The 24,728-nt window shown below is 28.5% G+C and overlaps 1 protein-coding gene across 5 annotated transcripts in view; it reads left to right on the top strand.

Moving 5' to 3' along the window:
* LOC121315989 (serine/threonine-protein kinase MRCK alpha-like) overlaps positions 1-24,728 on the top strand; it is a 207,675-nt gene that overhangs the window by 104,767 nt on the left and 78,180 nt on the right. For all 5 annotated transcript variants that reach the window (XM_041250646.1, XM_041250647.1, XM_041250649.1 and 2 more), the window contains exon 5: positions 5,896-6,044. In XM_041250646.1, coding sequence (XP_041106580.1) covers positions 5,896-6,044 — 149 coding nt within the window. The remainder of the gene's footprint in view (positions 1-5,895; positions 6,045-24,728) is intronic.

The raw sequence follows: 24,728 nt of genomic DNA, 5'->3' as shown, positions 1-24,728 counted from the left end.
AAAAAAAAAAAAAAAAAAAAAAAAAAAAAAAAAAAAAAAAAAAAAAAAAAAAAAAAAAAAAAAAAAAAAAAAAAAAAAAAAAAAAAAAAAAAAAAAAAAAAAAAAAAAAAAAAAAAAAAAAAAAAAAAAAAAAAAAAAAAAAAAAAAAAAAAAAAAAAAAAAAAAAAAAAAAAAAAAAAAAAAAAAAAAAAAAAAAAAAAAAAAAAAAAAAAAAAAAAAAAAAAAAAAAAAAAAAAAAAAAAAAAAAAAAAAAAAAAAAAAAAAAAAAAAAAAAAAAAAAAAAAAAAAAAAAAAAAAAAAAAAAAAAAAAAAAAAAAAAAAAAAAAAAAAAAAAAAAAAAAAAAAAAAAAAAAAAAAAAAAAAAAAAAAAAAAAAAAAAAAAAAAAAAAAAAAAAAAAAAAAAAAAAAAAAAAAAAAAAAAAAAAAAAAAAAAAAAAAAAAAAAAAAAAAAAAAAAAAAAAAAAAAAAAAAAAAAAAAAAAAAAAAAAAAAAAAAAAAAAAAAAAAAAAAAAAAAAAAAAAAAAAAAAAAAAAAAAAAAAAAAAAAAAAAAAAAAAAAAAAAAAAAAAAAAAAAAAAAAAAAAAAAAAAAAAAAAAAAAAAAAAAAAAAAAAAAAAAAAAAAAAAAAAAAAAAAAAAAAAAAAAAAAAAAAAAAAAAAAAAAAAAAAAAAAAAAAAAAAAAAAAAAAAAAAAAAAAAAAAAAAAAAAAAAAAAAAAAAAAAAAAAAAAAAAAAAAAAAAAAAAAAAAAAAAAAAAAAAAAAAAAAAAAAAAAAAAAAAAAAAAAAAAAAAAAAAAAAAAAAAAAAAAAAAAAAAAAAAAAAAAAAAAAAAAAAAAAAAAAAAAAAAAAAAAAAAAAAAAAAAAAAAAAAAAAAAAAAAAAAAAAAAAAAAAAAAAAAAAAAAAAAAAAAAAAAAAAAAAAAAAAAAAAAAAAAAAAAAAAAAAAAAAAAAAAAAAAAAAAAAAAAAAAAAAAAAAAAAAAAAAAAAAAAAAAAAAAAAAAAAAAAAAAAAAAAAAAAAAAAAAAAAAAAAAAAAAAAAAAAAAAAAAAAAAAAAAAAAAAAAAAAAAAAAAAAAAAAAAAAAAAAAAAAAAAAAAAAAAAAAAAAAAAAAAAAAAAAAAAAAAAAAAAAAAAAAAAAAAAAAAAAAAAAAAAAAAAAAAAAAAAAAAAAAAAAAAAAAAAAAAAAAAAAAAAAAAAAAAAAAAAAAAAAAAAAAAAAAAAAAAAAAAAAAAAAAAAAAAAAAAAAAAAAAAAAAAAAAAAAAAAAAAAAAAAAAAAAAAAAAAAAAAAAAAAAAAAAAAAAAAAAAAAAAAAAAAAAAAAAAAAAAAAAAAAAAAAAAAAAAAAAAAAAAAAAAAAAAAAAAAAAAAAAAAAAAAAAAAAAAAAAAAAAAAAAAAAAAAAAAAAAAAAAAAAAAAAAAAAAAAAAAAAAAAAAAAAAAAAAAAAAAAAAAAAAAAAAAAAAAAAAAAAAAAAAAAAAAAAAAAAAAAAAAAAAAAAAAAAAAAAAAAAAAAAAAAAAAAAAAAAAAAAAAAAAAAAAAAAAAAAAAAAAAAAAAAAAAAAAAAAAAAAAAAAAAAAAAAAAAAAAAAAAAAAAAAAAAAAAAAAAAAAAAAAAAAAAAAAAAAAAAAAAAAAAAAAAAAAAAAAAAAAAAAAAAAAAAAAAAAAAAAAAAAAAAAAAAAAAAAAAAAAAAAAAAAAAAAAAAAAAAAAAAAAAAAAAAAAAAAAAAAAAAAAAAAAAAAAAAAAAAAAAAAAAAAAAAAAAAAAAAAAAAAAAAAAAAAAAAAAAAAAAAAAAAAAAAAAAAAAAAAAAAAAAAAAAAAAAAAAAAAAAAAAAAAAAAAAAAAAAAAAAAAAAAAAAAAAAAAAAAAAAAAAAAAAAAAAAAAAAAAAAAAAAAAAAAAAAAAAAAAAAAAAAAAAAAAAAAAAAAAAAAAAAAAAAAAAAAAAAAAAAAAAAAAAAAAAAAAAAAAAAAAAAAAAAAAAAAAAAAAAAAAAAAAAAAAAAAAAAAAAAAAAAAAAAAAAAAAAAAAAAAAAAAAAAAAAAAAAAAAAAAAAAAAAAAAAAAAAAAAAAAAAAAAAAAAAAAAAAAAAAAAAAAAAAAAAAAAAAAAAAAAAAAAAAAAAAAAAAAAAAAAAAAAAAAAAAAAAAAAAAAAAAAAAAAAAAAAAAAAAAAAAAAAAAAAAAAAAAAAAAAAAAAAAAAAAAAAAAAAAAAAAAAAAAAAAAAAAAAAAAAAAAAAAAAAAAAAAAAAAAAAAAAAAAAAAAAAAAAAAAAAAAAAAAAAAAAAAAAAAAAAAAAAAAAAAAAAAAAAAAAAAAAAAAAAAAAAAAAAAAAAAAAAAAAAAAAAAAAAAAAAAAAAAAAAAAAAAAAAAAAAAAAAAAAAAAAAAAAAAAAAAAAAAAAAAAAAAAAAAAAAAAAAAAAAAAAAAAAAAAAAAAAAAAAAAAAAAAAAAAAAAAAAAAAAAAAAAAAAAAAAAAAAAAAAAAAAAAAAAAAAAAAAAAAAAAAAAAAAAAAAAAAAAAAAAAAAAAAAAAAAAAAAAAAAAAAAAAAAAAAAAAAAAAAAAAAAAAAAAAAAAAAAAAAAAAAAAAAAAAAAAAAAAAAAAAAAAAAAAAAAAAAAAAAAAAAAAAAAAAAAAAAAAAAAAAAAAAAAAAAAAAAAAAAAAAAAAAAAAAAAAAAAAAAAAAAAAAAAAAAAAAAAAAAAAAAAAAAAAAAAAAAAAAAAAAAAAAAAAAAAAAAAAAAAAAAAAAAAAAAAAAAAAAAAAAAAAAAAAAAAAAAAAAAAAAAAAAAAAAAAAAAAAAAAAAAAAAAAAAAAAAAAAAAAAAAAAAAAAAAAAAAAAAAAAAAAAAAAAAAAAAAAAAAAAAAAAAAAAAAAAAAAAAAAAAAAAAAAAAAAAAAAAAAAAAAAAAAAAAAAAAAAAAAAAAAAAAAAAAAAAAAAAAAAAAAAAAAAAAAAAAAAAAAAAAAAAAAAAAAAAAAAAAAAAAAAAAAAAAAAAAAAAAAAAAAAAAAAAAAAAAAAAAAAAAAAAAAAAAAAAAAAAAAAAAAAAAAAAAAAAAAAAAAAAAAAAAAAAAAAAAAAAAAAAAAAAAAAAAAAAAAAAAAAAAAAAAAAAAAAAAAAAAAAAAAAAAAAAAAAAAAAAAAAAAAAAAAAAAAAAAAAAAAAAAAAAAAAAAAAAAAAAAAAAAAAAAAAAAAAAAAAAAAAAAAAAAAAAAAAAAAAAAAAAAAAAAAAAAAAAAAAAAAAAAAAAAAAAAAAAAAAAAAAAAAAAAAAAAAAAAAAAAAAAAAAAAAAAAAAAAAAAAAAAAAAAAAAAAAAAAAAAAAAAAAAAAAAAAAAAAAAAAAAAAAAAAAAAAAAAAAAAAAAAAAAAAAAAAAAAAAAAAAAAAAAAAAAAAAAAAAAAAAAAAAAAAAAAAAAAAAAAAAAAAAAAAAAAAAAAAAAAAAAAAAAAAAAAAAAAAAAAAAAAAAAAAAAAAAAAAAAAAAAAAAAAAAAAAAAAAAAAAAAAAAAAAAAAAAAAAAAAAAAAAAAAAAAAAAAAAAAAAAAAAAAAAAAAAAAAAAAAAAAAAAAAAAAAAAAAAAAAAAAAAAAAAAAAAAAAAAAAAAAAAAAAAAAAAAAAAAAAAAAAAAAAAAAAAAAAAAAAAAAAAAAAAAAAAAAAAAAAAAAAAAAAAAAAAAAAAAAAAAAAAAAAAAAAAAAAAAAAAAAAAAAAAAAAAAAAAAAAAAAAAAAAAAAAAAAAAAAAAAAAAAAAAAAAAAAAAAAAAAAAAAAAAAAAAAAAAAAAAAAAAAAAAAAAAAAAAAAAAAAAAAAAAAAAAAAAAAAAAAAAAAAAAAAAAAAAAAAAAAAAAAAAAAAAAAAAAAAAAAAAAAAAAAAAAAAAAAAAAAAAAAAAAAAAAAAAAAAAAAAAAAAAAAAAAAAAAAAAAAAAAAAAAAAAAAAAAAAAAAAAAAAAAAAAAAAAAAAAAAAAAAAAAAAAAAAAAAAAAAAAAAAAAAAAAAAAAAAAAAAAAAAAAAAAAAAAAAAAAAAAAAAAAAAAAAAAAAAAAAAAAAAAAAAAAAAAAAAAAAAAAAAAAAAAAAAAAAAAAAAAAAAAAAAAAAAAAAAAAAAAAAAAAAAAAAAAAAAAAAAAAAAAAAAAAAAAAAAAAAAAAAAAAAAAAAAAAAAAAAAAAAAAAAAAAAAAAAAAAAAAAAAAAAAAAAAAAAAAAAAAAAAAAAAAAAAAAAAAAAAAAAAAAAAAAAAAAAAAAAAAACAAAAAAAAAAAAAAAAAAAAAAAAAAAAAAAAAAAAAAAAAAAAAAAAAAAAAAAAAAAAAAAAAAAAAAAAAAAAAAAAAAAAAAAAAAAAAAAAAAAAAAAAAAAAAAAAAAAAAAAAAAAAAAAAAAAAAAAAAAAAAAAAAAAAAAAAAAAAAAAAAAAAAAAAAAAAAAAAAAAAAAAAAAAAAAAAAAAAAAAAAAAAAAAAAAAAAAAAAAAAAAAAAAAAAAAAAAAAAAAAAAAAAAAAAAAAAAAAAAAAAAAAAAAAAAAAAAAAAAAAAAAAAAAAAAAAAAAAAAAAAAAAAAAAAAAAAAAAAAAAAAAAAAAAAAAAAAAAAAAAAAAAAAAAAAAAAAAAAAAAAAAAAAAAAAAAAAAAAAAAAAAAAAAAAAAAAAAAAAAAAAAAAAAAAAAAAAAAAAAAAAAAAAAAAAAAAAAAAAAAAAAAAAAAAAAAAAAAAAAAAAAAAAACAAAAAAAAAAAAAAAAAAAAAAAAAAAAAAAAAAAAAAAAAAAAAAAAAAAAAAAAAAAAAAAAAAAAAAAAAAAAAAAAAAAAAAAAAAAAAAAAAAAAAAAAAAAAAAAAAAAAAAAAAAAAAAAAAAAAAAAAAAAAAAAAAAAAAAAAAAAAAAAAAAAAAAAAAAAAAAAAAAAAAAAAAAAAAAAAAAAAAAAAAAAAAAAAAAAAAAAAAAAAAAAAAAAAAAACAAAAAAAAAAAAAAAAAAAAAAAAAAAAAAAAAAAAAAAAAAAAAAAAAAAAAAAAAAAAAAAAAAAAAAAAAAAAAAAAAAAAAAAAAAAAAAAAAAAAAAAAAAAAAAAAAAAAAAAAAAAAAAAAAAAAAAAAAAAAAAAAAAAAAAAAAAAAAAAAAAAAAAAAAAAAAAAAAAACAAAAAAAAAAAAAAAAAAAAAAAAAAAAAAAAAAAAAAAAAAAAAAAAAAAAAAAAAACAAAAAAAAAAAAAAAAAAAAAAGAAAAAAAAAAAAAAAAAAAAAAAAAAAAAAAAAAAAAAAAAAAAAAAAAAAAAAAAAAAAAAAAAAAAAAAAAAAAAAAAAAAAAAAAAAAAAAAAAAAAAAAAAAAAAAAAAAAAAAAAAAAAAAAAAAAAAAAAAAAAAAAAAAAAAAAAAAAAAAAAAAAAAAAAAAAAAAAAAAAAAAAAAAAAAAAAAAAAAAAAAAAAAAAAAAAAAAAAAAAAAAAAAAAAATACCCAACACATCCAGTATACAGTCACATGGGATGTTGACTATAGCGCTTCAGTGCCAGCATAGCCTTTCACACAGGAGTTAAGATGGTTTACTGCTGTCTCTGAACCACCCTGAGACAGCATAAAATATGACTCCTGTGACGGTACAGGTAATTCACACAGACCAAAATGCTGCTTCAGTGCCAGTTCTCAGTCATCATAACTCATCTGTGTGAAAGGGGTATTAGGCAAACAACAACTATTAAAAGCAGCTTTGAGTCTTCTCAAAAAAAAAATTATTTTTGCTGTAATAGGGAAAAACAATCAAAGCATAAACTGAAAATAGAGAATCACAGAACACACAGATTTTAAACATCTGAGAAATTAGATACTTAGGAAAATGGTAACCTAAGAAGGACTTTTTATATCCCTTTGTGACCATTATTGTTTGTGGTGTTTAAAACGTTTTCCTTGCTCTTCCAGTACCTTGTTATGGACTACTACGTGGGTGGTGACCTCCTTACACTGCTCAGTAAGTTTGAGGACCGGTTGCCTGAGGACATGGCACGTTTTTACCTGGCAGAAATGGTGCTAGCAATTGACTCTGTTCATCAGCTGCATTACGTACATAGGTAAGAAAGACACATGTTATTAACACAATGTGATAAAAGCATGGTGTTTTTTTTTTTTTTTATCTGACATTGATACAGGAATGATTTTCTGATATAGCAGTGCCATGTATGTCTCCTCTTTCTGTTTTATGCCAACGCTTGTTGCTTATGGAATCATACCAGGCAAACAAGGATTTGTTCAACTTTCTGAATTTGCATAGTAATTTCATGTTTTTCTCATGGTTACACTATGCATTTAACAAATGTAACGTTTACCATGTTTAACTGGCTTTACCAATTGTGATTTATGATACTTACCTTTTCTTTACCATGTTTTTAGTATTCTTATTGCAGTGCTTTTACCATGGCAATTTGTATTATTTATTTATTTATTTTTTTTTTACTGTCGTAAACAGCTACTGTAGCTTCCTGCATCTTATCCACTGCATTCAAAACCGCAATGAATCTTCATCAGATGTTTTCAACATGATTTTCTGACTCATTCTAAAAGCCTTTTTTAAAGGCTCATTAATTTGGCTTTGCTGATTAATGCATTAATAAAGGTGAACCACATTTGCTTTGAAATAGTTTAACTTTTTTGACCAGTAAAGCTTCACTTTGAATAGCAATATATTTAAGTCTGAGCAACACTAGTTTAATTTGCACAAACTATACTTTAAAGTTGGTGTTTCATAAGGAATGTGTTCAGTGTGCCATTATGGAATATCCACTTAGTGCACAACCCTGGAAACCTGACCCATATCCCATTTTTTGGTTTGCTGTGCTTGGACATTTGCAGCTGTTGGAGAAAGAGATAGGAAAAGTGTTTCTGTGTGCCAGTACGATCATTTCCTGTGGGACCCGCCCAGGCAACCACCCTTTCAGTAGAAAAAAAGAGGCTTAAGGTATTAATAGAACCTCTTCATCAGGAACAGCAGCTGCATGACTGCTGACAAATATGCAGGACACGTGTGAAATGGGGGGGTTTAGTTCAGCTGCCATGTCATGTTGTACAACCCTCAAAGCATTATTCAACCAAAACCTTGCACTGGAATGACCCAGATTCCTGTGCATATTAATAAATAAATGTACAGCCTTGATTTGCAACAAATAGATTACAATTGATCAATTAAGTTTGTGTTGGCACAGAGGATATATCAGCACTAAACAGTATTGACTCTAACCATCTCTTCAATTGTCAGTGTTGTAAATCAAATGGAATTCAAGAACAGATCTACAGACAGGAACAAACAGTAAAAATTGCTTTTAGGACTGATTGGGGTATTGGTTAGAAATATCTTTGGGAGTAAGTGTGTTGTGAAAGAGAGAGAGCTAAGAGAGCCATGGAATGTGAAGTATCGCGTCAGTTTCTGTGCAGTTCTGACATTCCAGCCCCTACTTGCATATCTATGAAACAAAGCAGAATTCAATTGTGGTAAATTACTGTTGTAAATTAGCAGGACAACTTTGAAAGCTTTGGAAACAGTTTTGTATCCTGCTGTATGTTATTGGGATTGTTTACATAAAAAGAGACAACATAACAAAACTCAATGGTAGTCTCAAGCATTCAGAACTCGCCTGTCTATTTTTCCAATGGGGAAGCTCAGGCAGCATTGCAGTGAAGTAGTCTGTAGGCATCAACATGCCAGGGTTGCAAATGGAGGAAAATTCGATCTTGGATCTTTTAAAACGCCAAGGATCATTATTTAGTGAGATATTTTGTATATACTTTTAAGCATTAGTTAACACACCAAAACACAGAATATAAATGTCACGTGAAGGCCAAAATAATGTTTCTGTTGAATTCCAAGTATATGTTTTTTGCAAACTTAGTAGAAAGAAAATATTTATTGAATGGTTAAGATACTGTTATTATTAATTAGTCACTTATCTAAAGCAACTTGCACAGACTAGGGAGTGAACTTTGCATCAACTACTGCTCGGCAGTGACTTTTTAATAGGGCCTTGTTTTTACGTCTCATCCAAAGGGCACTTTTTTGTAACAGTTCACAGTATGTGGCCTTACCAATTGAAACTCTAACATCTTGTTATCACATACTGGTATCTTTATAAAACTCCCAAGTTTAAAGCCCCCTGTGGCATTCCACAATCCTGTCTAAACCCATCAGTATGTCTGGTACACCATTGTGTAACCGGTGCCACTGCAACAGTAAAAAAAAAATGCCACGTGTTTTATGTGGTATTTCGTATTGATGTATCTTATACATCCACTAGGCAGTTTCGAGGGGAGATGGGTACATATGTGCACTCTGGTGTACCATATGTACTTGGCAGTTAGACATGATTCAGGTGTGCTTTTAAATCTGATAAGATATTTGGTACTCTATGTGAAAACAGTGAAACCATAAGTGGTTTGATATTTCTTAATGTTCTTTTACATTGCTAAGCTCTGGCACTGCCCTGGTTTATGGGAGTGAATGTGGCTGAATGCAGGCTGGGAAGCTTTGTACTTTTGTATGTTTTTATGTCACGTCTGTGTCTTCAAGTCCAAGTGAAACTCACATTGAAATGCATGATGGAAACTGACATGCATTTATTTAATATAGGGAATTGTCAAGGAATCTGCCATGACATTTGTCAGATTAAATAAATACAATGATTTATTTGAGGTCTGTGCCAATGCTCAGTAATGCTACAAAACATGAACAGAATATCATAACAATAGTGCTTTTATTTGAAAACAAAATGACATCAATAAGCAAACTGCTGGAGGAGCAACAGTAGGCGATGTTATCATAGTTAAACAAGCATGATATTCTGTAACAATTGAAGACCTTTTACAATTAGTTACATTAAACTTGGTTAATGCCCTTACATGACTTGTAAGATACAACTTTTACAAGATAGCATTTTACTTAATACCTTGCTCCTTAGCACAGTATTTTTAAACACACGAATGTAGCTTTGTATGTTTAACTTTATCAAAGTTTTTTTTACGAGGCATCAGATTTCTATTGAAGTTAACAAGGTCATGACTGCATACTTTACTTTCAGCAGCATGCTATGCAACACACCCTAAGTGTGAGACAGAGAGGTGAAAAGTAGTACTGTAAGGCTCAGCAGTAGAATAGCAAGGTGATATTTAGATTAGCATGCTGCCAAGGGAGTTAATCAGATGTTTCACAGATGCTCAGGACTATGGTTCTGGTTAACTCTAGAGCTGTCATCCTCTGCAGAGGTTTTTTATGAGCTATCCATCTCCTCCACTTGGGAACTGGTTGGAAGATATGCATAGACATTTCATTATCATTAGGAGAGTTATGTAGCCTCCATTAATATCATTTTCCCCTTCAGAATAAGGACTTTTTAATACTACACAGGGAATTGACTGCGTAATTGTTTTAACAGGTTTTCATATGCAAAAGAGCTTGTAGTTTTAGCCTAAATTCACTACAAAATATAATATTAAAAAAAGATCATATTGAAAGGGTAGTTAAGGAATGAACACCTGAAAATCTGTTATGCCTGGCATAAAGTCCAGCATACTATTGTTCATTTCATTCAAACATACTGAGAAAGCGTTGCATAACTGTCAGTTTTAAGGTCATTTGTCTGTGCTGGTTTAATTGGGTTAATTGCATAAATTCCATACATCCTTGTCCCCCCCAAGTAGTAAATTGCTCTTTTTTATTGCCATTTAATATATGCCATTAAAACAAAACAAAAAATCACACTCCTCTTTCATTAGTAAAGATATGAACAACATTGACCTTTTTTAAATTCGTATTTTACTAATGCTTAGACATGGGGCCATGCATGGGGTTTTTAGAGAGACACAGTTGATGTACGAAGTTCAGCGGGTCAGCAGACTAATATCCATAGACAGATATTTTACTTCTGGATAAAGGCATCCTGCCTAATAAATAAATTAATTAGGCCTAAGCACCTCATTTAACTCCTGATTTTACTATAAATGTGTCATCGCAGCATTCACATTTAGTTTTGTCTGCAATCAGCAGGTGGTATTAAGTCAAGTTTTCATCCTGAAATATCCTGCGTTGGTTGCCAGAAGTAGAAAAGGCAGTCTTCTGAAGTGCATTTTTATAGTTTTCAAAATTGCTCATAAAAATATTACTGGTGGGTGTGGCTTTCTCTCATGCAACTTGGGGGTGCAGAGTACAGTGGATTGATAATCAGGTGTCTTCCTGGAGAATGAATAGCACAGGACTGTACGTCTGGGTCAGGTCAACAAGTGTGGGCCAAATGTGCTGAGGTTTTGAGGGAAGTCATAATTTTTTGCAAAAGATCATGAAGTATGTGTTAGTCAGCTGTCGGGTCTCCTTTTCTGTTAATGCATTCAGCAGGTGTTTGCAGATCTGTTTGTAATGCTGAATTTTTTGTCCGTATGTATTCTTAAATGTTTTAAGGAATTATCATTTGAAGAGATGTAGGGACTGTAGTTCTTACTATATGTGGTGATGGTGAGGTCTGTTGCTGTGCTTGTGATATCATAAGATTGCTTGCCATATGTGCATCTGTGCTTTATGGCTAAACATAATTCTCAGAAATCTGTATTATATCAAACTGTAAGTTAGACTGTACAACAATGATATTATAATGTTTAAATTATGGTATAATAAATATGGGTCATTTCATTCCAACTCAACCAGTGCCGTTGCCCGTCCGTCTCCTAGAAAAGTTCACCTGGGGGTTTTCAGACACGCTGAGTTCAGCCATTATTTTATTATTTTTTTTAAAAGGTCAACCTAAAGTGAGAACGGGACCTTGACCAAAAAAAATCACCCTGGGTGCAATTTAGACGCTACCATCATGTGTAGAATCTCGTTCTACTCATATTGAACAGGGCTTTTCAAAACAAAATACCAGTAGCACCTTACTCACTTCTGGTAAATTGCCAGATGATGGGTAACTGACGAGTTTTATTTGAACTTCAGCGTAACCCTTTACCCTGTAGGGGATGTGGGTCCTAAAATGTAAGTATTGCTGTAAGAACCTTAGCCTTCCAAATTATGTGAAGTCCCACCACTGGCCATTAAACCCTGAAATTTTAATTTTTGCTGTTTGTACCAAATTTAGGCCGTAATAACTTGCGTGGGGGGACTCCAAAAAATCACCCAAAGATGTGTTGGATAGATGTTAATGAGGTCTACAAACATCAAGCAAAATATGTTGGTACCTGGGGATTTTGGATTTTTGGCAGATTTTTAAAGTTGCATTTGTCATGCATTTGAGCATTGCTTATGGTCACTGGTGAGGTTAAAGTACCACATAGTACTATCCAAACTGGCTATTTCTTTAATTGTGCATTCTCCGAGGATTGATTGCTTCCAATGGCACTAGATTGGAACTGAGGGGATATGAACTTGCATATGGGACTTGGGACTACCAAAACCTTACTTAGACAAAAAAATATGAATGCATATGAATAAGGACGTTTGGCACGAACAATATCCCATGCCAAGAGCTCTTCATTTTCCAGTTTTATTTTTGATCGCATGATATCCCTTTTTTTTTTTTTTTTTTTTATTAAGCCGACTTTCACTTGAGGTGATCGAAATACAAATGCGCCAGCATGTGGTGTCGTATTTCATCAAGTGACAAAATGTCCTTGCAGTGAACATGCAGGCACAAAGAGACTGAAGAGAGAGAAGGGGAGCGAAGAAAGAATAATATACATGAATGAATACAGAGATCAAAAATAATAAACTGTTTATTTTTACTTACTCACTTTTCTTCAGTTCATTCGAGCCGCAAAGTGTGTGTAACCCACCATTTCACCGGGAGCCGCACTTGAACTGCCCGGGAGCCGCGGTTTGGCCAGCTCTGATATAGGCTAACCCAATTCTCTTAATAGCAGGAGTTGCGTCAGGTTTCCTCAGATGAGTTGGAAGACATTAGAATGAATTGGTCATAAAACCTCCACTGTGGTTTAGTAGACCAGACTTCAATTTTGAGTCATGGCTTGGCATCCAGAGAAAGAATAAACTACTGCTAACGGCTGCACTGATCTGAATTTTGTGGAAGGTGCATCGAAAGCAGTATGGGGTCTCTTGTTTTAGCGATCATTCCCCCACTCTTAAACCAGCACACAGATGAAACTCGTCAGTCACATATACCCCCACCCCCCTGGGACTTTGCAGCAGTGTTTAGGGATGACATGTTGAAGCATAACCTGAAATCACTTTTATACCCTGATTTGAAATGCCCAATGTAGACTCGTGTCACCTCACCTCTGTGACACACTTACCGACGTGAAGATCAACCGGTATTATCCATTACCGCTGCCAAGAGACTCTCTTTACCTGACAAACGCATCGGATATTACCAAGTTACTGAACCTAACCTTGGAAGCCCCCCTCTACTTTTGGGTTGTCTGCCCACTAAAGGGTTACCGAGTCACAATTAGGGCATTTTCACACCTCGTTAATTTTGCAAGTGATTTGAATCATGGTTAATTTGCAAACAAACACATTTTTTTCGGGTGTGTTTTGGTTCATTTCACACCAGAAAAATTAAAGCTCACTTCAATTTCTTTTAAAGTGCAGTCAGATTCATTTGTTTGTTTCAGTTGCAGCTTCATCCAGACTAGAGTTATTGGTTTCACATTGCACTTTTCCAAATGCACTCGGCTCTTGTCAGTTACTAGAGTGGAGGTTCTCTCTGGAAAAACATTTTCTATCATGCCCAACATGGAGACTACTTTACGTGATGTAGCTGTGCTGTTGTCCTTGTTCTTTTGGTTTATTCGGATAATTTCCGGAGAAACGAAACATGCATGAGTGGAATCTGGTGTTTACAAAACGTTTCATGCCTTATTGACCAGGGTGCTTTCTACCAGAGTCAATCATGATTATGAACAAGTTTTACATATTGTACATTCAGCCAACTGCAATGTAACTATTTAATAATAATAATAATAATAATAATAATAATAATAATAATAATAATAATAATGTTGTACGCATGGCATTGTGGTGAGATACAGATGCAACAGGAGCTGGTTTACAAAACTCGGAACAGCACAAATGCCTGTACCTCTTTGTCTTGGCACAATGTTTTCCCTACGAGTCAATAATAGATACAAGTCAGAAAGGAGGGATATTCCCCAGCGGCACTGGGAAACGTATTTTTTTTTTTTTTGTAGTAAATTTTAGTTTTTTAATGGGAAAGGGGTGGTTAACGTGAAGTGAACCATTGTTTATTGGCTATATCGGGGATGTTTTATCGGTTATCAGTTAAAACCAAAAATCAAAAGCTCTAATTATAATACACACCGATGTCTGTATTACCGTAATGTATATATTTTTTTGTCATACGCTGTCCCTTTGTTAAGATCCAATGCTACAGAAATCAGGTCCGATTTTTTAGATTCTGCAGCCTGCGGCTTTATAGGCTGTATCGCAGTGGCCAAAGAGACTGAGATTTTGAGATTTTCAAAACACCAATATCAAATTATGAGTGTTAGTATTGTAAGAAATAAAGTACAGCAGCTCCTTTATAAATACAAATCTATTTTCATTTTTTTATTGTGTTATTTTGTACAATTATACATTCCTCATATTTTCAACATGTGACAGTGAATGTTTACAGTTACTAGTGATTGTGTACAACAGAGTTCATTTTCATACATTCACTAAACTGGCCAGTGAATGTGTACAATCACTAAGGATATAATACAAGCACTGGATTTCACACTTTCACTGTAACATTTTGGCAGTGCGGATGCCCTGCTCATGGGAAATATGTAGTTTATTGTATATTTTTGGGTTAGTTGTTGTAATAGATTGATTTAATTAATTGTTTAGCTGCTGTGGCGCTCCGCCAGGGACGATTACCTGTCTGCGTGGAGCAGCAGCTGAAAGCAATCAGTGTTCCAGCAGGCAGGTGGGCGTGTCTCAGCGGAGCGTCAGTATAAAAACATAGGGATAAATACTGAGCACCATGCTGGCGTGTTTAACTGCACTTGTGTGTCACCGTGCCTCCATTCCGGCTCTCACCTGCCTGTCTGCCTGCTTCAGGAGCAACGGGAACAACACGCAAGAATGCCACACGTATACTAAATTACTTCACGCTGATGTGTGGACTGAATCCTGCCATACTTCTCACTACGCTATAGATAGTGTCTATGCGGTACTCCTATTTTATTTATTTATTGTATTTAGCACTTTTTATACAAAAGTAACGCAACACACTATACAGTACACAGCGGAGTAAAAGAACAAACCACAATACATTTGTATAGCATGTCACTTGTACGACTGCTGCACTCCACCTATTTAAATACAGAGTTAAACAGTATATACATAATACAAAAGCAGCAATGTTAAAGTTACATTAAAACCCACTAAGATAAGAAAGCCATTTTATAAAAGTGTGGTTTTAGTCTTGTCTTGGTAACTGTAACGGTCCCAGCTTCCCTGACAAACGAAAGCAGAGCATTCCATAATGTAGGATATCTACAAGAAAAAGCCCTACCTCATATGTTGCTCTTGTTGACCCTAGGAATAACCAGCAGCCCTGCATTCTGTGATCTTGGAAGATACAGGGTCAGTAACTCCTGCAAATAACTAGGTGCTAATCCATTCAGGGTCATGTAAGTTAACAACAAAATCTTAAAATCAATTCTGTACTGCACAGGGTCACCAGAAAAAAATGTATTATAATAATCAATTCTAGTTGAAACAAAGACATGCATTAGCCTGTCTGCATCAGATGCAGAAATAATTGGTCTAAGTCTGGCTGTATTTCTCAAATGGTAAAAATATACTTTAGTAACTTCCCTAATATGGTTCTCAAATGATCAGGATCAAAGATGACCCCAAGTTTTGATGAGAGACTGCAAGGGTTGGGCTCATGTAGTCCCACATTTCCTTTTAGTTGGTTTTGTGAGCCCACTAGTATAATAATAACCTCAGTTTTATCTTAATTCAACTTTAGAAAATTCTGTGACATCCAATGTTTGATGTCTGTAAGGCAAGTAGCTTGTAACACCCAGGCAGAAGAAATTCCCACAGTAGCATATATAATAATAACAAGAAGGAACCTAGAATGGAGCTCTGTGGAACACCAGACAACTTAACATAAAGTTTACAAACGAGAGGAGGCCATTCGGCCCATCTTGCTCGTTTGGTTGTTAGTAGCTTATTGATCCCAGAATCTCATCAAGCAACTTCTTGAAGGATCCCAGGGTGTCAGCTTCAACAACATTAGAACTTTGGAACTTCCAATAATGCCAATTTTATCTCTCCACTAGAGAAGAAACTGAAACATTGCAGAAAGATAAGATTTGATCCAACAGTAGTAGGTTCTACTGAATAAAAAACTCAGAACTTTTAAGTGCTTTTTTTTTTTTTTTTTTTTGCTATGCATTGAATTTTGCTATGCATTGAAAATTATGCAAATAGGGGCTAATTCTGCAATTTTTTTCTACAATCGCAGGATAGTGTTTTTGTGGAGGGACTAAATAATATCCTGTTCACTAATCTAGGGTTAAATAATTATTCATTCTGATAAGGCTTCTGTTTTTCACAGGAAGTAGTTTGGGGGGGGGGGGAGCATAACATTGGCTGAATAAACAAACATTTAACACAGACTGAAATGTAAATAGCTGTGTAACAGATCACCACATGAGTGGGTGAATAACTTGAGAAATAGCTACAAGGGTAAATAGTTTCTTACAGTGGTTTCCATGAAATACTGACATAACATATTTTTGTATTTTTAAGTTATAAGTGAAAGTTCAACATGGCTTGTATGGTGGTGACAAGTTAACATTGTTACTTAACAAAACTGTTCCCTATCACTGGTTGTGGGGACATGAGGTTAATGGCCATATCAGCTGTTAAACTACAAAGCAGCTCTCAATACTGGATTGATATTTTAACAATTTAAGTTGATTGACTGAAACAGAAGAGGAATTTTATAAACATTTTTCTATGTAGCTCATATTTTTGTGCAAATTGACTTTTCCTCACATAACTGGTATGCAAAATTGATCCCTAAAACCTATTAAAAGCTGCTTATCCCTGAAGGCGGGTTCAGTCACAGTGGGTCAGACCACAGGTCTATCAGAGGCCAAACTGATAGACACACTACTGATACCCTGTTTAGAAAAGTGTTCCAGAAGGGTTGCATTCATTGTTGGTTTATTTTACATGGCTTATCAGATTTTTCTTCACTGTTTAATGGAGACCAGAAATGTAAATTTAGTAATGAAACTTCTATTCAATTTCACTAAGCAATTTCTTTATGAATGGTCTGATGGGAGGTAATTTAAATACTGTTTTTTCAAATAATTGTGGCTGGCAAAAATGAGTATATCTAGCCCAATATAAAATTTATTTTCTGATTGGGGAATTTAAAAAGCTGAGGTGGAATTGTTTTCCTAAGGTAGACCTTTATTTAACCAATAAAATATGCCTGTTACACACTTGACCAACTATTAGTGAATTAAACGTGTCTTGAGCAATAGATTGAAAACCTGAAATTACATGTTTGCATGAAATACAATAACACCTTTTATATTCATGTAACTCTAAGCTTTGACTGTTGTCATTAAGATCAGCGCACTATGACATTTAGATCAATATATTGTCATAATGTCGATCAATATATTGTCTGGGGGTACAGTATTCCAGGTTGCTTTCTGGTTGGCTGCAAACATATTACTGCTCAGCCCAGTTCAAAAGCTTTGCAGCTTTAAATATGGCTTTAATAAGATCAACAGTCTAGAACACGGTCAAAAGGAAACAAAAGGAAATGTCTGACTTTTTATATATAAAAAGTCTTTATTGTTTTGTACTGCTAATCTTGGACCCTGCCAAGAAAATGGTGGGGGTGGTCTATGTTTAACGCTGCTGAACCTGCTTAAGTAACAAATGTAGAGGGATAGAGGGGAGCTCAGGGGAGAGAGCATGCGGCCAAGGACACAGCCAAGGACCCATTCCCCCAGTATAAACACATGCTTAGTTTTATCTTCAGAGAATAAGAACATCATCTGATTTAAAAAAACAGCAGTTCTGTACATCTTTGTGAAACGTTTTTTTATTGCAATGAAGAAACTCATAATGGGCACCATGCAGAATTAACAAAATCTAATTGGGAAGTTATAGGTTTGTGACACATTATCAGACTGGTGGGATAGAGCTTTACATGTTACCTAATAAAGAGGAATTTTGTGAATTGTTGGGTTTTGTGTCCCAGTGAACCTGGTGCCATGTGGTCACCCCACCTGTGCCTATTACAAACTAATTAGGAATGGCTGTATCGGTGCAAAAGGTGATGCATTATTCATGGCTGCCATTGTTTCTTTCAAATTAAGAGAAACACATTAAGCTACTTGTTCTAAATTTGCTGTGCAATGCTCTGTTGGATTGCTCATTCCAGTGTCCTACATTTAAAAGCAGAAAAAACTGGTTCTTCTGCCTTTGGCTGCCACACACAATTATGTAAATCAAGTAGTTTATTGCTTTAACTCCTTAGGTACAGTGTTAGTTTTGCAGATGTTTGAGTAAAAACCTTTTGGAACCAGCTATTTGATTCTTGTTTTTATAAAGGTGTATACTGATTGGATATTAATATTTTCATTAACTTTTGAGATGGGTTTGAAGAGTAGTCCCTGTTTGGAGTGAATGTTCTATCTGGGTGTTTTCATACTTTCAGTCGAGGCTGTAAGAAAAATAGATGGCAATATTTAAAGGGTACATAAGGACCTTCTTATTTTATTGTGTTACATGTTCCCATGTGTTGCTACAACTGTTTACATAAGGTGTGTGGTTTTAATTATTTTATTTTTTTTACATTTTGACTACTTTTTTAAACTTTTAAATTACAAAACAATACACACACCCTACACAAACAGTTGTAGCAACACATGGAAACATACAACACAATAAAATAAAAAAAAGTTCCTTATGTACCCTTTAATCTAAGTTATATATTCCTTTATCGATCCATGCTCTTCATTGTCCAGAGGACTGAGATCTCATTCAGAGGATTGATGCTTTGAAGAATTACGCTGATGCTCTACTAAGGATGAATCTGTAGTTAATAGTGCCAGCAATAAGATAAAATGGTGATTTCAGATGTCACTGCTTTTTGTATTACAATTAAGGGTTTTGTTCTGATTGCCCCTTGGACAAGACAAATCACTGGTTGTCCTCAACAAAACTGATTGTCCGCAGCACAACATAAATATATATATACACATTATGGACGGTACATATAAACAGAATTAATATGCAAAAGAACAGTAGTATACTACAGTACATGTAGCGCTTAGTTAGTTTCTAAAGAACAGCACTGCAAACCGCATAGTTCAAGGTGAGAGGCACTTTTAATTAGGCATGCACCGATTGTAAATAAATGTCAGATTCTGATGCAGATATTTCCATTATTTAATAACTCATTAAACCATACACTTGAAATTATAATTTGACACTTGACAATTTATTTCAGCTTTAAACTGAACACATCACATATTTTACTTATGGTATGTGTTTTGATAGATTATATGTGGTGTCTGAAGTGAATTTTGCAAAACACTGGTAAACCAATAGCAAGTGACTTGTTTACTGAAACATTCACTGATGGGTGGAATTGCTAAATAGTGGTATCGGAGGCATTTTGTAAATCTGCATTTTCAAGCTTTACACTTTTACAAACTTTTACATTACTCCTATTGCATTTGTGTTTAACATTTCAAACATGAAATACAGCGTTTACCCTGACAAACTAGTGGACTACTACAAATAATAAAAGGAAAGACAAGCATCGGAAAATTGTTTTATTTTTAAATAATTTAGTACACAGATATGCTACAAAGAAACAGTAATGTGCATTAAACATAGCTTGACAAAAAACACAACACAAAAAATGTACAAATACGATTGCAGTTCCAGGAGCATGTGGATGGCAATTTGTAGAGTGCGGATTGGAGATGAAAACGCTGACCCCATGATCAACTGAAGTGTAACATCACAGATTTGAGATGGAGCTTTTAAGGGCAGATAATGATGATAGTAATCATTATAATAATCATAACAATAATATTCTGTGATAATGACAGTGAAATGCAAATTACAGATTTTAGTATTTTATTAATAATTGGTGCATCCCTAGTTTCAACTGTGGGTTTGCACATCATCCACTTGAAGAAAAAGTTACAAAACATGTACAGTAAATATTTTTATTTATGTGACTTGAATTTCAGGAAAGCCAAATAAATGTAAAACATGCTTAACTATTACCATTCATCCCACAATGCTTAGATGTACGCCCATCTCTTAATAATACTGTACACAACTGACTTTTGTGTAAATTGCAGAAGTGGCATTCACTGGTTCCCAGCATCTCCATGATCTTTAGCTACTGTACCACTGTATCTAGCTGGCCCACACCACAACAGAAAGTGTCAGCTTTCATTATACAACACTGTGTTTTTGACTGTCCAGGCCAGACAGACAAGCCTTTAAATCAAACCCTGCTGTGCTCTACCTTATTGAAAGAAAACCTTATTTTGTTTGGTTCTGTAAGTTTAGTGATATAAATGATGTCAACCAAGAGTCTGTTCTGGAGTGAGCACCCCTTTGGTGGATGAAGGAGCAGAACAGTACCCTTGTGATCCTTGGCCACACCATTGAGTCTTTTCTGTAAAGGTGCCCTGCACCAAAAATTGTGCCGTGCTGTATTGTGTGGTGGTTTTATACACTGACAGTTAAGACTGCAAACCCCATTTCATTTGTGACTTAATTCAAATCCAAGCCTTCAGGTACTTGGCAAGAGCAAAAAGCGGCAGCAATACACCTGCAACCTGTCTTGGTTTTGTTTTTTTTTGTTTGTTTTTTAATTCTGCATTTTCTTTCCAGTACATACTGTGCGTGACAAACTGTTACAAGCTCTCAAAAATTGCAGTTAAGAAACTTGGATAAAGGGTTAATACACTTCACTCCCCTCCCTCAATTGTGTTTCCATTCACAACACTTATATTGTATTATAAATCAATAAATTATTAAAAATGAGTCTCCATCATATCCCCAAAGTGTGGACTGGTTTCAGACACCTTTTAAGGTATCGACTATCTTGAAGACTACAAAATGTCATTATGTTTCCACTGGACAGCTAAGTCATCCACACTCATTCCGAATGCATTCTCTGTGGCGCTGAAACATTTCTCACACCCATATTCACTGAAGTGTGGGCATTTTTTTTTTTTTTTGAGATTGACACTAACACAAGCTAAATGGCTGCTCCCCTTTCACATGTCATCATTTTAAACTGTCGATAGGCAGTTCAGCATACCCCACATTTCTAATGATGTTTTTAAGGAAAATTTGATTTAATGCTTTAAGTTTGCTATCCCAGGTTGCAAAAAGAAGTTGCCAAGAGTCAGCCCTGAACTCTGCTAAAGTTACCCACCTCTGGGTTGGAACAGCTGATTCATATTTATTGATTCAATTATGGCTTTTAAATAGGAATGCTTAAGAGTATTATATTACTGTCAAAAGGCCATACATTTGTTATTTTGCCCTGTTGGTGGCTATTGTGTGTGCAGCTGTGCCTAATAAGGGTATTTAAGTAAAGTAATATTTGAACTAGAGGAAGTAAAATAGCTTAGTAAGCACAAACATAACTTGTCCTGATATGTGTATTTATTTAAAGGCTTTTAACCAGAAAACGTATTGAATTTATTTCTATAGTCTTGCAGTTCAATACCGTCAAAACTGCAGAAGAGCTCCTCTACTGTACCAACTTCTAAATGCAAAAACACTGAATACAGTAACAGTATTAACTAATTCTATGGACTTATAATGGAAAGTTACAGCCAGTACATAGATTAAGTAGTTATTTTCCTTTTAACATTTTTTCAGATTATTATAGCCCTTATTGCCCACTCTGGGCAAATGGGTTAATATATTGCATTATGGACCAATAACTTCCATAAGAGGATCGTCTTAGTGTTTAGATGGGATAACCATTATTATTACTGTATATAATGAACTGTTCCATTTTCACAACTTTTTAAATTTCCATTTTTTAAAACAATTACATATTTTAATCAAGTCTGCTTAGATATTACATTCCTTTTTTTTTCTTTGTGCCACTTGAAAAAGATCTAATAACTTTAAACACCATAAAGTGTCAATGTCAGGATTTTGAAATGTTTTCTGTCAGTGGTTTAACAAGGCAAGGATCTCTTAATTCTCGTTTTTTATTCTATTTAAAAGAAAAAATAATTTATTCTAAATACCCCCTTCTATTGATCAGCTCTATATAAAGGCCCGTTCACCATTACAGTAATTACCAGTTGGTTGCTTTCAATTTTTAGAAAATCTGAAGAGATTTCTGTTTTTACTTAGTTGTGCTAATCCTTAATAATAGATTGCTCGTCTTTCTACATGAAGAGGCAGATGATACAAAATCTGTGGTGTTTTAAGTTACAATAAACCATGCAAAATAAGTTCTATTACTCTGACAATGGACTTCAAGCTTACTTGGTTACATTTTAGCTATGTGTTGTTCATCTAATTGTGATAAAACATGGTATTGGCATTGTGTAGCACAGGTTCTTCAGGTTGTCACAGTTAAAGCTCTTGAAGGCAATATCTGGGGAGTCGCTTGTTTTTGATGAACTTGTGCATGTATGTGATTCTGATTTCCAGTCTACTGACCAACCTTTTTATAATACTGGCACCTGTTATGTTTAAATTCTATTCAGTGATATGTATGTGCCTTAAAGCAATCATACATTGTTGTTGATGATATTACTGATGAGATCATCACAAACATTCATAGGCAGTCTAGCATACAGTACTGTCAAACTGGATGGGAAAAAAAGAAACACGTTTCACCCGCCAGAATAATCAGTTTTCTTTATTGTGTGTAACTGGTTTACCCATCCTCATTTCTCTTGATGGTTCTGCCTCTTGCAGTCTTTGATAAGCTCTTGTAATGCACAGCTCCCACTGGTGTTTAAAACTGGTATCCCTGTTTTTAGATTACATTTTATCATTTTATACAAACACATTTAGATACATAGATTGATTTATTCTCAGTGAATGCAAAATAATATATAATTGCAATTGGATACCACATATATATATATATACACACACACACACACACACACACACACTGTTTAGTAGATTTGACTTTATTGTATTCCTATAAATTTGCTTGTCACTACAGTGTCATAAAAAATTCCTATAAAACCTGTGCATGCGTGTTAAATGATAGCAACATTTTGCATAATTTTCCCCCTGTATTCTATGTCACAGTGAGACTTTAGCAGACAGAAAATAAATATTTCCCACTTCAATTTACATAAATAGTGCGGTTATATAAAATAATAATTGGTAGGGCATTTTTAGTGCTGTGATTACAGTCGGCACTCGCATATCCAACCCTATAAAATTTTGACTTGAGTAGCGGTTAACGAGTGTGACGCATACCTGATTATTTGTTTTTGGCCTGTTCCAACCCTTGTATCTTTTTTGTGTTCCCTAAAAAATGGACAATATCAAAAATACATATCTGACATGACTGTTTTAAAAGTAGTCTTCCATTTAGAGGTACTGTATTGGTTTTGTTGGTACAGTACTATATAACAGAAGTAGTTTAATTCAGAACAATGTGATTCTGAAAATATAACTTGCCAAAAGAGACGACTGGACACATGGACTGTAATACAGTACATACTGTTAAATCTGGTAGGTACTGTAGCACTATGAAAAATTCCCCATTAACGTCCCAACAGCAAAATGAAATCTAAATGTTACCCATGCACATAACTTTGTGAAATGTAAACGGTAATGCAATTTAGCAAAAGATTACAAGAATTAAAACAGTGTCCAAAGTCAGTATTCAAAATTGCAGACTATAGTGCTCGATGTGCGCTAATGTCACAGTTCATTTGCAAATGAAAAAGCACAAAAACAGATAACTAAAGAATACATCACAGTATTTAAAACTGTTTGATGATTAACTGTTACATTACCCTAGCTTGTCTTGTTTGCTTTGTTTTGGCTGCATTTTTGTCAGGTGAAACTGGAGGAAGCGCTGTGTAACTGCACTATACAAGACAGTCTGATTTGGCATTAGAGACATTTTTTTTTATTTGTTTATTTGTTTATAAAATACGGGCTGTGACGGATATTCAGATCAATTGTAACATTGAAGAGATGGGTTTTGTATCAGAAAACTGGTGAGAGAGTCAGAAATCGCATATGACGGGTAAGTGCATTAATTTGTTACGTCTATATTGGGGATTGATTTTATTCTTAATACAAGGGCGGTAAAACACGACTGACGTGTATCTGGGTAGTGGATATCCGAGTGCTGATTGTACATTTTTGGAATGTGACTGGAACACTGCACATTATTTAACAGCATGAGTTTATAGGATTCTCACTTAAAATGAGGGCCCTTATGCACTGATTGTGTCCATTTATCATACTGTACATGGTGAACACGATAATTGCCTATAAAAACAATCTTGTATGACTCCTGGATTGCAATAATATATGATCTCATAAACTGTTGGTTAGTTTTGCAAATAGCTGTACTACTGTAATGACACTATGTGAAGAGGTTTTTATGTCTCCATCAGATTACTGCATTATATTGCATGACCTCTATTATTCATATAGCAAAAATGTAACTTTCTGTGAATTAATCATACATAAAGCACCATGTAATAAACCCTATATTTCTTACAAAAAAGGTAACATTCCCACTCATGGATCATTCTAATTAGCCACACTATTTATAATTTAAAAACTGCTAAACGGTGGTTGGGAGTTCAGTTTGAAGCAACAAACAAGCAAAACAAGTGCGAGAAGGAGAGGGGAAGAGGGAATGGGCTCTCCCCAGGTTCGGCTGCTGGAGTGGGGCTGAAGTGAAACTGAAGCGTCTCATCTACCGGAGAAAGCTGCAGCTCGTCTCGCAGAAAAAAAGTAAATACATTAGGAAAGATAACCACATAATAGGCCTAATATTTATTTAGTTATAAAATGAATGCTGAATAAGATGTCTGTGTTATAAAGTGCCAGCGCAGCTTTTCTTCAGTTCAGATACTAGATCAAAAGGGAGAAAATGAAGTTAGACTGAGAAGTTGTTTACAGTTTGCACAACACCGGTACTGTATTTACTGTAGAAATATTGCATGAATTACTAGCATAGGGAATTGGGGGACATGCTGTAGGAGTGTTATATCTGAGGCATGTTATACTCGACAGCCTTATAGGGTTCTCACCAGGAATGTTTCACAGCGTGGTGGTGGGAGTGGGGCGGAGAGATAAACGGAGAACCTTGCAACTCCCTGCAGGCGAGGCAGGACAAGTCATGCACAAGCTTACGCTTTGTGGAAGTAGTTGTCAGCGTATACAATATTCTATATCTATGGTTGTCAGTAGGTAGATGCAGAGTCTGCATCACAGGATGATGTAATCCCTAGCAACACAAGGATGACATTCCATGGAGGGGAAACTAGATTTTTGCCATAGTGTTATCATTTCTGTCCAACTGAGAAACCTGTTTTTACCTTTCAAAACATTAAAATGGCCTACGATTATGTGGATGTAATTAAGGCTGTTTTTATTCTTCTTTCAAAAATAGAATAAATATTAGGTTTTCTGAACTTTTTAAATTTACTGCATACTACTTAATACTACTGCATAGTAGTAGTTTCTGTTAGCTGTATTGTATTGCATGTGAGTTGTATTGTAT

Source organism: Polyodon spathula, chromosome 5, assembly GCF_017654505.1.
Source record: "Polyodon spathula isolate WHYD16114869_AA chromosome 5, ASM1765450v1, whole genome shotgun sequence".
NCBI lineage: Eukaryota > Metazoa > Chordata > Actinopteri > Acipenseriformes > Polyodontidae > Polyodon > Polyodon spathula.
Note: the sequence above shows the minus strand (reverse complement) of the source record. Positions and strands in the feature narration are given on the sequence as shown.